The following is a 15,107-nucleotide window of genomic DNA, read 5'->3' as shown; positions in this document are numbered from 1 at the left end:
TCACAGGACCGTTTGAGTCTAAGACTCTAAACTTAAAGATTATCTCACCAACTAAATAATTACTTTCTGTGGCCTGACCACAGTTATTTTTTTTTTAAGCCTCTATATCTTACTGATAATTTATGCTTTTTTTTTTAACTGAGCAACCTTTACCGTGTGAGTTTGTTTCTTGGTTTCTTTATGCACATCTCGGTCTTTCTGCTCTGTTTTTTTCAGTCAGGTGTCTCCTGTCCTCTTTCCTTCTAACTCCAGATTTTCTTACACCAGACCTATGACCATCTCCTCATACCATGTATTTGTCAGTCTCCAAGCAGCAGTTTTGCTATGTTTTTGTTGTTGGTTTTTTTTTTTTTTTTTTTTTTTCAGAGAGTGTGCAAATATCTGTGTTAAATGTTTCCTGGTTCTGAGAAAGCTCTTGCATTATCATGATACACCTACATGCTTTCTCTATGCAGATGTTACCTTCTTCCCTCAACATTTTGTGTTTATTAATGTGTTTTATGATAGGTGGTGTTAATGGCACCTGAAACAGCAAAGGGGAAAGTAGCTAAGCTCAGCTTAGGACTCACTGACAGTTTGTGAAGCAAAGGGCTTGGAATCTGATGATCTCTACAGCTTTTTCACAGGTATTTAATTCTTAAGTATTTTCTGCTTTAATTAATGTTATTTATTTATTCATTACTTAATGCCTTGGTTTTACAAGTGCTGTAACAGGCTTTCCAGCTGGGGAAGGGTTCACACTTTCCTCTAAGGATAGGTGGTTTCACCACAGTAGAAAACGGGCTTCATTACAGGTTTAGGAGATGACCCTATCTTCCTTTCATGCTGCTTTTCCCTCCACACTGGCTATTGCAGTTTCCGAGGCAGCTATGGGGTTCACACCATCTACTGTGCCCACGACAGCCCGGGCATGGCCGCACTACTCCCTCTGCTTTACGGCGTGTCGCCGGGCCGGGTCAGAGCAGTGGCTTTGTCGGACGGATCCCAACCACCTTCTGTGATGCCGGGCCCCGGACAAATGCCTGGCTTCACGCCTCCGCTCGCAGCGCAGTGGCACCGAGAGCTCCTGGGGCTCGCCGGCGGGGTACTACGCTTACCCCACTCCTCGTTAGTATAGTGGTTAGTATCCCCGCCTGTCACGCGGGAGACCGGGGTTCGATTCCCCGACGGGGAGGCGGTGTTGCCTTTTACCCTCCCGGGATGCATTTCCTCTTCCGCCCGCCCGTGGCGTGACCAGGAGGAAGAGAGGCGGTCGGGAGTGGTGGGGGTGTGCCGATTGTTCTCGCCGCCAGGAGCCGTTTGGGGAGCTGAGGAGGGAAGCATGGCTGTTCCTATGGGGTTTTTGATGTCCCTGTTTAGTGTGCCGCCCTGTCGAGCTGCACGGAGCAGCCCGCGGACTGGAGGAGGCGGGAGCAGAAGAAAACGAGAGTTTTAGAAGTCCCCATTTTAGCAGTTCTCCTCACGCCGGTTAGTGTCCGAACAGCTCTGGCGGGGGTGCCTGGAACGACCCGCCAGTGTGCTGTTTAAAGTGCGGTTACACTACGGAAGTTAGTCCTGTCAGCCTTCCCGCGGGAGCGCGGGAACTACGAACACGCGCAAGCTACTGGTCAGGCCGGCCGGTTAGCTCAGTTGGTTAGAGCGTGGTGCTAATAACGCCAAGGTCGCGGGTTCGATCCCCGTACGGGCCAATTATTTTCCACACCTTTTAGAGGGGCGGGAACATCACTGGCTTACTAAATCATAGAATGTTATTTTCTTTCATTTCCATTTCATTGGAGGAAGTGTAACACAGAAGAGAGCACGATAACCCCCAAAAAGAAGCTTGACTTCGGTCATAAAAGGCCAACGAATCACCTGGCCAAAGTGACATTGTACCACGTGAGGAGAGGAAGGTCATGCATTCATGCCCAATTCCTCGTTAGTATAGTGGTGAGTATCCCCGCCTGTCACGCGGGAGACCGGGGTTCGATTCCCCGACGGGGAGGTTGTGTTTGTTTTTTTCCTCAGGCGGGGGAGAACGGGATGTCCTTTGCTTTGCCCCACGGACAACGAGGTTTGTGCTGCAAAGAAAGAACAAGCAGCCCAGGGCTTGGAGCAACTTGAAGTTTTACTTGAAAGACCTTGGGGTAATATCCAACAGCTTACTGGTCTGTCCCCAGCCTCCATGGCAAAGGTGCTGGCCTAAGAGTTGGTAACAGCCAAAATGAGCAGTGCTGAAAGATTTTCTCCTCAAAATAGGCAGCCAGCCTTCCCCAGTCATCTGGCAAGACTGGGACCCTAACCCCAACTCTTCCAGTTACTTATCAGTCAAGTCATGCTGCTGCAGCATGTCTTAAAACATCAGCCCTCACCTCCAAGCATCAAAATATACATGAATAAGAATGAACCCCTTTTGCACAACTTTCTGAATGAACAGTTTAAGGTTTAAAATCATATCAAATATTTCCTTTATTCTTAAAAAAATTGAAATATTGCTAACACATCCCAACATTTTCTAAGAGTAAGCAGTGCTATTTAGGCACACTTAATGCTTTCATTCCAGTGGGCAAATTTACCATTTTGCAGTCAAACAAATCAGTTGAAGTTCTTAAGCATGCACAGGAGTCCTGTGAGGGCACCACAAGTCCTTCGCAAGATAACATCAACATGGGGTGATAACATGAGATGATCAATCTTTAAGAACAAGTTCACATATTTGTAAATTACAGCAATTTTACATCATTATTAAGGCACTGGGTAAGAGTATACATAGCTGTACTAAAACACCAGTCAACAGCAGTTTGAATATACTGGTGTGCAGGCATTCCTTTCCTTTCATACTGGCTCAGTGTAAGCAATCCATCTTGTTCATGATCCGTGTCAGTGCACCCAATCTTTGGGATTGCGCAGAACTTCCAGGATTTCTGCTTCTTTCGAGCTCTCTGGCGGGGTGTGCATATATTCCCACCTACAGGAAGAGGGGAAACTCAGTCAGACTGCTCAGCTGGCTGGCACCTGTCTGGCACCAAGCTGTGCTGGGACTTGAGCTGCTTTTTCTGAGGATGCAAAGCTACATACCCAGTTAATGCTCTTTGCATCAGGTGACAGATAAGGCTACAAATCATTAAGTTCCATAAAAACAAATAATACTGGAATAGAGAGGAGAAATGTTAGCTTCATCTTTTTCCCAGCTTTTGGAAAGGGTGGAACAACGAAGTGAAGAGCAGTGCCCCCTACCCCACAATTCTTGCAGGTTTATTTGCGAAGATTTTAGCAGTCTCTTGTGACACACTAGTATGACAAGGAAGACAAGGAAAAAAGAAACCCAGGCAGTTTTGACAGTGAGGACACGAGACCTGTTTTTTCCAGAAGCTACACTGGAAGCCCTACAAGCCCTTGTTGAATCTTGATTTTAAAAATAAAGATGATTAATAGACCACTTTTTATTGAAAAGGCAATTATGAGAGGCGTGACAGAGGAGAAGTGTCAGCAGTCATGAAGTAATGAATGGGTACAACCTTTTTCCCAGGAAGGACTCATTCATGCTGTGAAGCAGCTATTTATGTTGATGAAAACAAGCAAAACCAGATTATCCCAGCAACAGAACCAAAAGATAGGACTGTGCTATACCACCAGGGAAGGGACACATCTAGTATTGGCACCAGGGTGAAGCTATATGGTGAGAAAAGGACTGCTTTCATGGTCAAGGAACAGCAGGTCAGTGTTCCTAACAGAGGGGGTTACTAACAAAGTTTATGGAATTCATGATAGGTAGGGGCTGTGCTAGATATGCTAGTAGCATATCTAAAAGCAACCTGAAAAGGGGAGTGTACTGTAAATGACAGGGTACGGTGATACTGCAATATTAAGCAAGATAGGTTAAAAACTAAAAAGACAGTTGAAAAGTGTTCATATCAAGCCAAGAAACTAAGCAGTAAACTGGTAGGTGAAATTCACTGTTGATTAATCTGAAGTGATGCACACAGGAAAAAGTTACATACACATTGAGAGACTCAGTTGACTTTTATTACCCAGAAAAGATCTTGGCATCATAACAGTCATATGAACATATGAAAAGGGCAGCTCAGTGTATAGCAGCAGTCAAAATAAGCAAACAGCATATTAGGGTTATGAAAGGAATAACTGCTACTGTATGAGTCGGCAGCACACCTGCATCTTGGAACATAGATACATTATGCTGTCTGTTCCTTATCGACAGTTCAGAAAGGGCATAGAAAACTTAAGCCATGGCAAAGTGGCAAATGTGGTCAAAGGTATGGAACAGCTAGTGTACAAAGACTAAAAAGAAGGGGACTTCTTAGCTGGGAAAACAGACAATGAAGAAAAAACAAAACCCAAAAGCCTGTAAAATAACTGTTACAGAGAAAATGAAGAAAATCTGGTTGTTTACTGAAAAGCGGAACGAAGTCATCCTTTGCAGGTAGAAAACAGACACTTCTTCATACAACACACAAACTATGGAACTCCTTGCCACAGGCATGTCAGGGCTGCCAGAAGCACACAGGGTTTCAAAGAGCTAATAACAAAAAACCCTTGGAGTGAGGAAAGGGTATCTATGGGGAGGTACTAAGCACAAAAAATACCACTTTTTTGTTTTGTTTTTTTTGTGTGTGAGGTAATATCTAGGTCACACATTACTGGCAACTGGGTGAGCACAGTAGACCAGAGAAGCATCTGCATGTATTTGGCCAGTTCTTGCATCAGGCATGAACTGTTAAGAGACTGGACACTATGACATAACTTTGCTTTAATCCTATGAAGTATTTTAGTCAGAACAGTGCCTACCTACAACTCCATGTAACTATGCTCTTACCTTGCAGTCAGTGGCAGAGACATAAGAATGCTTTCGATTCTTGATCCTGGTGTCAGGAGGCCAAACTTTGTACCTCTGTCATAAACCAAGTTGAACTCTACATACCTGTGGGGAGTGAACAGAAAAACAGGTTTACTATCAGAAGCTGGTTGTGCCTTCTTCAACAAGCAGACATCAGATAAAACAAGCCTGACCTTCTGTTGCTAGAGGTGTCAGAATGAGCCCTGGTTTGGTGCCAACTGTTCTCTATCATCCTCTGCATAGGAGCACAGGTGTGACTTTGCTGCTTCACAAAGCACAGGAAGTAATGACCACAGCTAACAGACAAGAGCAGCCAAACTAGTCAACAGACAGCATTCTGCAATGGTGCTGTACTAGCTTACTTCACCCAGGCTTCAGTCCTGCTGGAAAGGCTGACACCAAGTTTAGCTTGGTTATGCTAGTACTCTTTTGTGTGGTGGTGGCAGACATTAAAAGGAGCCTTAAAGGAACTGGAAATGACTACAGGAAAAGCTCTACCTTGCAGTCCTCCATGCGGGAGGACACATAAGCAGCAAGGTCAGAACAAGATTTTCTCTTCTTGGGAGATCTGTAAAGCAGAAGTCAGCCAGCTTCAGAGTGCTGGATGGGACTGCTAGAAGCCAAAATAGTTTTCTGCTGCCAGCATACAAACGGAACAGTGACAATTCAGCAAGGGTTATCTTAATAACCAGTACTGAGGTCTTAGTACTTAACAGAGGTACAGGAAAGGGGGAGCTCTTATCTGTTCTTTCCTGCTGCAGAAATGGAGAGCTTTACCTAGCCCAATAATCTACAAATTCTTCCGCTTAAAGAAGTTACTCCCCCTCATAACCTTAGCAGGTTTGCTAAATTCCATCCACAAACTGGATCCTGAAAATCCAGCACTCCCACAAACAGTTCCACCAAATTAAACATAGATGCTTAGCTGAGTAACTAGTGCAGACCAGTAATCTAAACTTTAGTGTCTATACCTTCCCTATACTACTCCCACAGACTTCTCTGCAGAAGAGGCAGAAACTAAAGACTCCCTAGTTCTGCACAGAGCATATGTACTCACATTTCCTCCATATGCTTAGACAATAACAGGACATAGAGAAAGGAGCACAACTGTATCTACCAGTGTACTTTAGCAGCATTAACATTCACATTAATAAGCATCCTCCAATGTCTTTTAAGTTACAGTCACTTTGAAACATGCCAGAAAAAAACAAATTCTGCTGCATCCTTATTCCTTTACCAAGAGTTCACTGCATCTTCATTTCAATGCCAAGACCAAATAGAATAAATATGTATGAAACTAGCTGAAAGTACTCTTGGGAACAGTTATTTCATGACTTTCTGGGGATTAGCTTCATTACTTAATAGGAAGCATGACTCCTTCACCCTCAGGGTCCTAATGTCATGGGGCAGTCCCAATATCCCATAATTGGGCAGCAGCAGAAGGCACCAAGTACACACACCCCCACCCTGTTTGCCTGTTACAAAGCAGCAGCTTCTCTTGGTTTTTGAAGGAGCTGGAGAAAGTGTGGTATTTTTTATAGGTTGCTTGTACATGGGAAAGTGGGAGATACAGGTGATGGTGTGATAGTACCTTCTTTGCAGCCTCTTTGGCAATCTAGTATTGGATTTCAAATGAGCTCCGTGCATAAAAATGTTCAGCTTCTTACGTGGACTTCAGAGTACACATGCAAACTTAGCCATATCACAACAGGACATAAACTCACAACCATGAAGGACTAGCTTATTTTTTAACTTGCTAGCATAATCCACCCTCCCTGTATTCTTCTGCTCCTTCAGTACTCACCGTCCTCTCCGAAGCTGCTGCCATAGTTTTTCCTCTGGTGTGAAGGAGTCATGGCAGTGCCTTTTCACAATGGGAATATAACAAGGCACAACAGCTCTGGCACAACTCTTCACAAACTGGAATACTTCCTCCTTGGAGGGAGCGTCTACGTCATCGAAGAATATGCCTCCAATCCCTCTTCGCTCACCACGGTGTTTGATGAAGAAGTAATCATCACACCTAGAAGCAGCAGCAGATGACAGGTCCACAATATTCAAAGAAATGAAGAGAACTACAAGCAGTCATGTGGCACAGGATGGCACTAGTGGAATACTGACAAGAAGTCAGTTCCTCCTGTGCAGGGTGCCCCACTGTTTCACCGACTGCCAAGAGCACGGATGGTACAGCATCACCTGCAAAGCACTCCTGCACTTACTTACAGTAAAAGCAGTAAAAGCTCTGATGAAAGTTTCTGTAAAGCTCTGTATCACCACACAGTCTCTAAATACGTAACAATCAAACACCACAGCAGATGCTTCCTTGTGGATTGATCCAGTCCATATCCTCTACTGTCATGAAGGACAGACACCTGATTTCAAAATTTCACATTAAAAGCTCTTTTCAGATTTCATTCGCAGAACTATATGTAATTCTGAATAATTTCTACAGCTTTCAGATGAGCTTAAACTTGGAAGAAAATTTCTTTATTCTTTTTGCTATCCTAGTAAAATAATTGATTTTCTGTATCAAAACTAAAAGAATGTAGAGACCTAAGGCCAGGTAAGATAGTCACTGTCACGTAAGGAAAAAAATCAAAAGTGTGGCAGCCTTCCCTGGGAAAAGGCTTTTTAACAGTTAAACTTGGAAGATGGAGTCATTCTGTCAGTGGCTTTTCACGGCTGATGTTCAAGTTTATTGGTTTATGTTCATGTGCAGCTTATCCTACAACAAGCAGATAGTTAATCTCCTTTGTACTTACTAGAAGTATGTAGGTGTGCAATTACTATAAATTAACTGATTCATTGTATCCACACCCTGTCATGCTTACAGTTGCTTGTTTGGGAAGCCATGCCACCCAAGCATTCATGTAGGGGAGAAATGGAAGGGAAGTAGGAAGGAGAAATCATCAACAGCAAGGTAATCTTGCCTTCCTTTAGGATTAGTTTTCCGTAAGTGTATCCATCCAGTTTCTGTTCTCAAGTGATACAAATGGCACGATCATAGCAGGAGAGACTTAAGAGATGCAACAGATAACCTAAGCTAGATAACCTAAGCTATTTATTTTATTCACTGGCTGATCAGCATTTTTATTTTACAGCAGGAGGAAAAATTAGGGAAAAAGGCTGAGTCAGAAATGCAAAAGAGAACAAGGCTGACAAAAGTCTAAAGGCTAGAATAGGAGGCAGTGTGGTAAACATAGCAAGAGTTTATTTCTGAGAAAGGCAGGAAAAGGAGCTAATTAGTAGAAGCTCAGAGAAGATCCACACTGCTCCCGCAGTGAGAACTGTATACCCGTACGCAGCTGCTGCTTGTGGGAAACACTCATGCTGGAATTGAGAAAACTGCCTTTTTCCATGGAACACAATTAGTCCTTTCCTGAGCTGCCCCCAGATTAAGAATTGGCATTCTTCTCTCTGACACCTTGCAGCTGGCATTGATAGCCTGCTTACACTGCAAACAACATGACCACTTTCAACTACAATGCAAAATTTCCTCACAAAACCAAGACTATGGTCTTAAAAGTTGTAAGAGATGCTTCTCTACAAATTGGCTGCCATTTGAGCTACAACACCCACTTTATCTTCTGTCCTCAGACAGGACCTGGTAGCACACAAAAGGGTAACCCCTCCTTCTTGGATACCACAACTTGTAACAGATAGGATTATCAGACACAGAGCAGCAAGCTCCCAGTGAACAGTGAAGGATCCTAACACTTGTATCTCTCAAGAAGAACTTTCAATATTTGCATCTTTAGAGAACATTCTGTTGAATTCTCAGTGAATTATGTCAGTGGAAAAAAAGTACAGCTCCATCAAAATGAGGAAGCTTCCACATTAAGGACAGGCTCCTTTACCTACCTGGCAAAAAATAAAAGGTCATGGAGGTCAGACTGAAGGCAAACTGGAGTGGGGCGATTTTCAGAACTGCAGTGCTGGGCCAAGAGCTCACACTGAAGTCACACGCATTTTCCATGAGTTCACTATAAGCCGAGTTTGCCCAAATCCATAGGACAAAAGTCTTGTCCTAGTTCAATACCAGAGGCTAAAAGGAATTTGTAAGTTGCCTAGGGAAAACTGGCTTACAAAGTCTTGCGGAGTCAGCCTAGTTCTTTTGCAGGCTGTAGCCTGCATCCTAGCTGTCAGCCCTAAGATTTGAACAACTCGGGCCTCTCTGAGATTGTTTCAGAGTACACTTTGTCCTGGATAACATCTGCTGGTTTTCATTAGGGTTTGCTGATACTTTTCAAAGGCAGCAGAACCTACTATTCCTAAGAGTACTCTTAACTGGCAATATCCAGGGCCACCTTCTGTTCCCACAAAAGAAACCCAAGCACATATCTCCCCACATACCATTTCTTGTACTTGGGATACAACTTCAGATCATGTTTGTCACAGGCTTCTTTCAGTGTCTTGTGAAAATGAACAGCATCCTCTTCATTCAAGTAAGTTGGAGTGAGATCAGTCCCACCACCAAACCACCACTGTTTAGTTCCTATAGGAGAAATGCAAACAGCAACATTTTTCTTTTAAAGTTCTGAACAGCAGTATGCTGCTATTGGTTCACCAAGAACTAACACCTACTTTTACAATACAAAAAAAAAAAAAAAAATTATTCAGTAGTGTCCCTTATCCTCAGTCATGAAACACTGGAGTTTGAGGTCATGTGATGACCAGTGCCTTCAGGAAAACAGAAATTTCAAAGCAGCAGAACATACTTATTCTGTATTTTGGACCACTGACCCTGACTACAGGCTATCAATTTCACAAGGAGGATGGACAACTCCTATTCGGGAATTCAGAAACATTTTGCTAATGCCAAAGAAAGGGAACACTGCTATTAAATCCAGGGAAGTCATCGACTAGAAATGATCCATAATGATCTGACGAAATAATTGGAAAAAACCTCTCTTTGAGCTTCTGACAGTGTATTATGTTCACAAGGTACAGACGGCCTTTCAGCATCTGACCACCTAGCATATAGTTTAGTTTTAGGTAGTTCTGCGAGGAGTAGGGAGTTGGACTTCATGATCCTTATATATCCCTTCCAACTTGAGATATTCTGTGATTCTAACCTGGAATCCCACTTCTGACAGTGGAAAGTTACAGAAACTCAGTGGAAAAAGTCACAATGCAGATTCTGACAGTATGTCCACCCAGCTTCAGAGGCAGAGATGCATCCTGACCAGTATGCTTACCAGTTCTTTACAGACCGTATGCTACTAAATTCTAGAATTGCTTCTTTGAATATGTTTTACGTATATTTATAACCTCCTACATTTTAACTTAAGTGTGAAACCCCTGGTGTACTCTGCAAAAAGTGAACTGCAAACCCCTTTACCACATGCACACTTTGCACTGACCTTACAAATTCACAAAGGCCCAGAGATTAAGGGATCCAGTGCTACACAACAGATGCTCGCACAGCTGGGAACAAACCTGGGCTGGTTCTTAACCTTTTAGCTGAGCCATGAAGTCATGCTTCCTTTGTGTGGAGTCATACATTTCACAGCACTTCACTGGATTACAATTCTTACCATCTGCTTCTTCAATTTCAAAGTATCTGTAGTTGAAGTGCATGGTTGGAACATGAGGGTTCTTAGGATGGATAACAGAGCTCACACCCATGGCGCAGAAAGGCAGTTTCCCTAGATAATAAAAAAGATCCATAGAAAAAATCCTTCAGTTTTCTCAAATAACTTCATTTATTGTCATTTAAGGAACACTGCTCTTTTTTTTAGGTTCCAAGATACTGCTCCACTACAAGAAAATTTCTTATGTTGGATCGCCATAATTATTAATGTGCAATTTACTTCTCATCCACAAACCTCTGTGCACTTAACTAAATGGTTGGGGTTTTTTTTATTTATCCTAAAATGCAACAGTATGGTAGAGCACCCATTAGATGAAGAACACTTGAAACATAAGGCACTGTTAAGGGTTTCCACCACCCCCAGTCCTCACGATTGCCCTCTGCTATGCAAACATGGGTTGAATCCCTTTAGCCTTAGGTCTTTGTGGACCCAATTTAGTCTTCAGGTTTTTGTGGTTCTCCCCCTCCACCTCTTTGGTTCATGACTCCTGTGCAGTTTCACTGTTAAGCTACAGCATCATTGTTGAGAAGCAACCTGAGCCTACAGTACATTGTTTAAAGCAGTGAGATGGAGGGAGAAGCACCCTGACACCTGGCTTTTTAAAGCTGTGAAAGGGAGCCCAGGGTCACTGGTTAGGAAGCACCATGATGCAACTGAAACCACTGAGTGCTGAATAGCCTTCCTCATTTCTGCTCAAAGTTCAGACTGCATTGAGAGTACCCTCACAGGAATACCAGGGTGAATGCGTCCCGGTCCCCTACCCCACCTTTCCGCCAGTCACTTTACCGTCTTTGGCCTTCAGAGACTTCCCCCTGCTCCGCATCTGCCGCGCTGCCTCCTCCGACAGGTGCCCGAACACGACAGACACGTTCACACCGGCCTTCTCGAAGACCTCGCCGTCCTGCAGCACGCAGCTTATGCCGCCGCCGCCTGCCAACACCAACGTCAGGCTGCTCCGGGGCCGCCGCCCCCCGGGGTGCCCGCTCCCGGGCTGACCCCTGCGGTCCCTCCGTACCTTCCTTCCTCTCCCAGGTGTCGACGGCGAAGGCGGCGCCGGGGTCCAGCGCGGCTAGAGCTCGACACACCTCCGCTTGTGTCTCCATGATGAGCAGCTCCATTCGGCTCCGCAGCTCCCGCCGCCGCCGTCGCAGCTCCTGCAGCCCGCTCACCGGCGGCGCCATGAAGCGCTGCCGCAGCATCTTGTCCTCCTCGTCCTCCTCGGACGCCGCCATCACGGCCTGACGCTGCCACAACCACAGCCCCACCCCTCCCAGCGCCCCCGCCGCCGCCAGCGCGGCTCGGCGGCTCTCCCGACCCCCTCGGCCTGCCGCCGACCCCGGCGACAGGGAACCCAGCGCTCGGCACCCAGCCGCGGTGGTGAAAGCCGCGGCAGCTCCGCGGAACGCACGTACGCCAGCCGCCATGACGGGCACCAACGCCGCACTGCCGGCGGGCGGGCCGCTGGGGCGGGGCCGAGCCGGGTTTAGCGGGGGGCGGAGCGGGGAGGTACCGGGCCGTGCCACACCGTACATAAGCACGTTTTCTATGCGTCTGGATAGATGAAGGGTAAAGATGTATGCCTTTGAGGAATTGTTTACTTGTGCATGGCATTACTGGTTTTATACTTCTAGTAAGGTGGTTTTAGAACCTCAGAAACCACCGGTTTAGTGCAATGGGACTACTTCCCATGCATTTGAGAGGGAACATGCTTAATGCCGCCATTGTTCTTTCTGAAATTGAAGCGTATTTTCTTTCCTAATAAAATAAGAGTTCAGAGTAATAAGGAGAAGGGTTATGTAGAGCCAGATGTTGAAAGGTACTGCATAGCACCAGCTTACGGTCCAGAATTTGGTTGGTTGATTTTTGGTTGGGTTTTTTTTTTTGTTTTTTTTTTGTTTGTTTGTTTTGTTCTGTTTTGTTTTGGGGGTTTTTGGTGTGTGTGTGGTGCTGATGTTGGCATCAGATCCATTAAAATGATTTTCTGTTTTCTCAGCTGCTTCAACATCTGCTGTATCAATAGTGGGACAGTACAACAGACCAACTAGCCCCATAACAGAAGACTTTAGCAAGCAAGTAAAACAGAAACTGTCCTCAAGCAAGCATATAAGTAACGGTGCAGCCATTGATGATAGTACTGTGCTGAACATAGTTTTCTTTCAAATCGAACAGCTGGTTTACTGATTGGTTGGTTTGTTGTTGGGTTCTTGTAATAAGCATACTATTGTTTTCTAATGACAGTTATTAAAGCTGTAATTGATTGAGGACCCATTGAGGGAAGAAATGGACTATACCCGATCAAATGTGAATCCAGCATATTGTGTGACAAGCACATATTTATATCATTCTACTTCCTTTACACGCAATCACACATTCTTTGATTGGTCACCTCGCATCCCTTTTATAATCTACTAAGTGCTAAGCAGTAACGTTCCGCTCTTTTATTCCCTTATCATCCCGATTTAGCAACACTACTAAGGGCTACAAATATTCACACTGTTTGATCTGTCTTTGAGATGCACATCCTGCTTTACCTTGCAAACGGCCTGCTCGGTTTTGCTAACCGATCTTTACCCTTCATAGTTCCCTTTACAGTTCCCAAGGCTTAGGCGCTAGCAGGGCATTAACACCTGGTGTTTTCTTCACGGTTCCTGTCCAGGGCAACAGCACCTGGTATTTTCTTTACCATTCCCAGGGCTTAGGCTGGGCCAGGGCGATAACGCCTGGATCCATTTCATTAACTGTTTCTGTCCGTCACCCACAGACCCATATAATGATTAGGCTGAGAAAAAATAACAGCTACCCCAAAAGCCCAGCCCTGTGAGGTTTATACTCTGGTATGGTACTGTTCCTTGGAAACAATGAGCTTATGGTATTTCAGGACTGTTTTGCACCTGTATTACCCAAAATAACATCAGTTTCAAGGGTGGCTCTGTGGAACGTGAAGAGATTTGTCCCTAATATGGATCAGGGCTTTATTGTAGGGTAATTTGGGGGGGGGGGGGGGGACGGGGGGGGGGGGGGAGAGGGGTGTCTGTATAAACGTTCACTTGAAGGCTTAGTCTTTCCTCATTTCTGATGTGATTCTGCTTTTTGACAGCAGAGGATGCTGTGCAGCTGCTGAACTCTTGCAAGCAGGTGGAGAAGGAGACCTCTGGTTTGGGCTCTCTTCTGCCATCAAGCTGGAGGATTAATGATGAGACAGGAGACCAGACCCGCTGGATGCAGGAGTGGGGGAAGGAGGGTGTTGTTATTTGCAGATGTCTGTGGTTGGTGAAAAAGAGCACTACTATCTTAGAGGCTGTGGTAAGTCTGCTTAATTTGGATGTACTAAGCAGCTGTTTTAACAGTTCTTTATCCAGGTCTGGCTGTGGTAGCTCAATTTCTTTTTTAGTTGCATCACTGGATTTAGCTAAGCATTTTCATGATAACCAGTGTGTATTGTGCACTTCCAGTAGTAAAGCTGTCATCTTTGAGTGGGTTTCTTATATACTACTATAATGGAAAAAAATAAATGCTGAAAAGGCCAAAGAGCATATAAAATGAATTCATGCTGATGAGCATTTAATGATATTTTTCCTGTATTAGGTTGAGTGAAAACTTTGCTAGCAGCTGGTAATTCAGCTGCACAGGACCTCTGGAGGTCTCTAGTCCAATCTGAGGGGTTTGGTGTTCCCAGGCTGGATGAGCTCACACAGGGCCTTCCTTGTGCAGCTGCATTTGGAAAACCTCCACCCCTGTTGTGCCTGGGCTTCTGCCCACTGGATAGAATTTTTTTCTTGTATGTCATGAGAATTTTTTTTGCTGCAACCTTGTTGTCAGGTCAGTGCCTTGCTCTTGCTGCTGAATCTTAGGAGCAGGACTACTTTACAGACCAGGCTTTATCCAGCTGGACACTGAAGTGTGGTTAGGCTGCACTTTCTGGTGGAGGTGAGGTGTGTCAAACACTCCTACTGTTTCCATGCTGAATCCTTTCACATTAACTCCTTCAAGGGCCTCCTCTTTAACAGCAGTTTAAGGTTGAAACTTCATCCAAATGCCATATACATTCTCTTTGCAGCAGTGTGAGGGTGCAATTACCAGGCAGGGCATCAAAAATGACACCTTGCACAGGAGAGATTTTTTTTGTAGCCCTGTTTAGATGTGTAGAACTAAAGCGTGTTGGCTGGTAAAAAAAAGCACTGTAGCAAGTAGCTCAGTCGGCCTTTTCAGTATTTGAACTGAATGTGGTGCTTCACCACATTATTTCAGTTTACCTCTCTTTACAGTACCGAGAATAGGAGCACATATTGATGTGCAATGCTCAGGAACTCAACAGTGGTAAGAGACAAGAAAATGACAGTTTACATTTTGATCTGCATTTTCAGTGCATAGAGTTGTATGGAGCTTGGGGGCTTTCAGCTTGTGCACGCACCGTTAAATTTCTGTGCTCTTCCATTTCTTTGGAAACACAAAAGGAAGAAGAAAGACACTCAGAGCTTAGATCAAAGCCAGAAGGAAAACCTGGAATTGGTTCTTGTGTTTGCTTGAACAAGAGTTGAGCATGAGGAAATGTATCTTACCCTTTTTTAGCTGGCTAGGCGAAATTGCAAAGTCTTGACTTTGTTGAAATCTCCGTGTCAATTTGTAAAGTATGGCTGAAAAATTACATGTTGAAATGACTTTGATTATTATATCACTTA

The 15,107-nt window shown here is 44.5% G+C and overlaps 1 protein-coding gene and 3 non-coding genes across 4 annotated transcripts; 3 read left to right on the top strand and 1 right to left on the bottom strand.

The window, feature by feature from the left end:
- Window positions 1-1,102: 1,102 nt before the first annotated feature.
- TRNAD-GUC (transfer RNA aspartic acid (anticodon GUC)) lies at window positions 1,103-1,174 on the top strand. Its single transcript has one exon. It is a non-coding gene; the product is annotated as a tRNA-Asp (tRNA).
- Window positions 1,175-1,614: 440 nt separating this feature from the next.
- TRNAI-AAU (transfer RNA isoleucine (anticodon AAU)) lies at window positions 1,615-1,688 on the top strand. The gene has a single exon. It is a non-coding gene; the product is annotated as a tRNA-Ile (tRNA).
- A 224-nt stretch (window positions 1,689-1,912) lies between these two features.
- On the top strand, window positions 1,913-1,984 carry TRNAD-GUC (transfer RNA aspartic acid (anticodon GUC)). Its single transcript has one exon. It is a non-coding gene; the product is annotated as a tRNA-Asp (tRNA).
- Window positions 1,985-2,458: 474 nt separating this feature from the next.
- CPOX (coproporphyrinogen oxidase) lies at window positions 2,459-11,883 on the bottom strand. The gene is made up of 7 exons (XM_061366620.1): window positions 11,444-11,883; window positions 11,215-11,358; window positions 10,372-10,482; window positions 9,188-9,329; window positions 6,639-6,857; window positions 4,814-4,918; window positions 2,459-2,947 (listed from the first exon to the last, which is right to left on the bottom strand). Exons 1-7 carry the CDS (start codon window positions 11,850-11,852, stop codon window positions 2,860-2,862), a joined length of 1,218 nt encoding a protein of 405 aa, XP_061222604.1. The 5' UTR covers window positions 11,853-11,883; the 3' UTR covers window positions 2,459-2,859.
- Window positions 11,884-15,107: the final 3,224 nt, after the last annotated feature.

The sequence above is a fragment of the Neopsephotus bourkii genome, unplaced genomic scaffold (genome assembly GCF_033783945.1).
Source record: "Neopsephotus bourkii isolate Nb327-2 ecotype Australia unplaced genomic scaffold, CSIRO-AGI_Nbou_v1 NB_1350, whole genome shotgun sequence".
NCBI classification, from domain to species: domain Eukaryota; kingdom Metazoa; phylum Chordata; class Aves; order Psittaciformes; family Psittacidae; genus Neopsephotus; species Neopsephotus bourkii.
The sequence above is the reverse complement of the archived record's forward strand: the minus strand, read 5'-3'. Positions and strand labels throughout refer to the sequence as shown.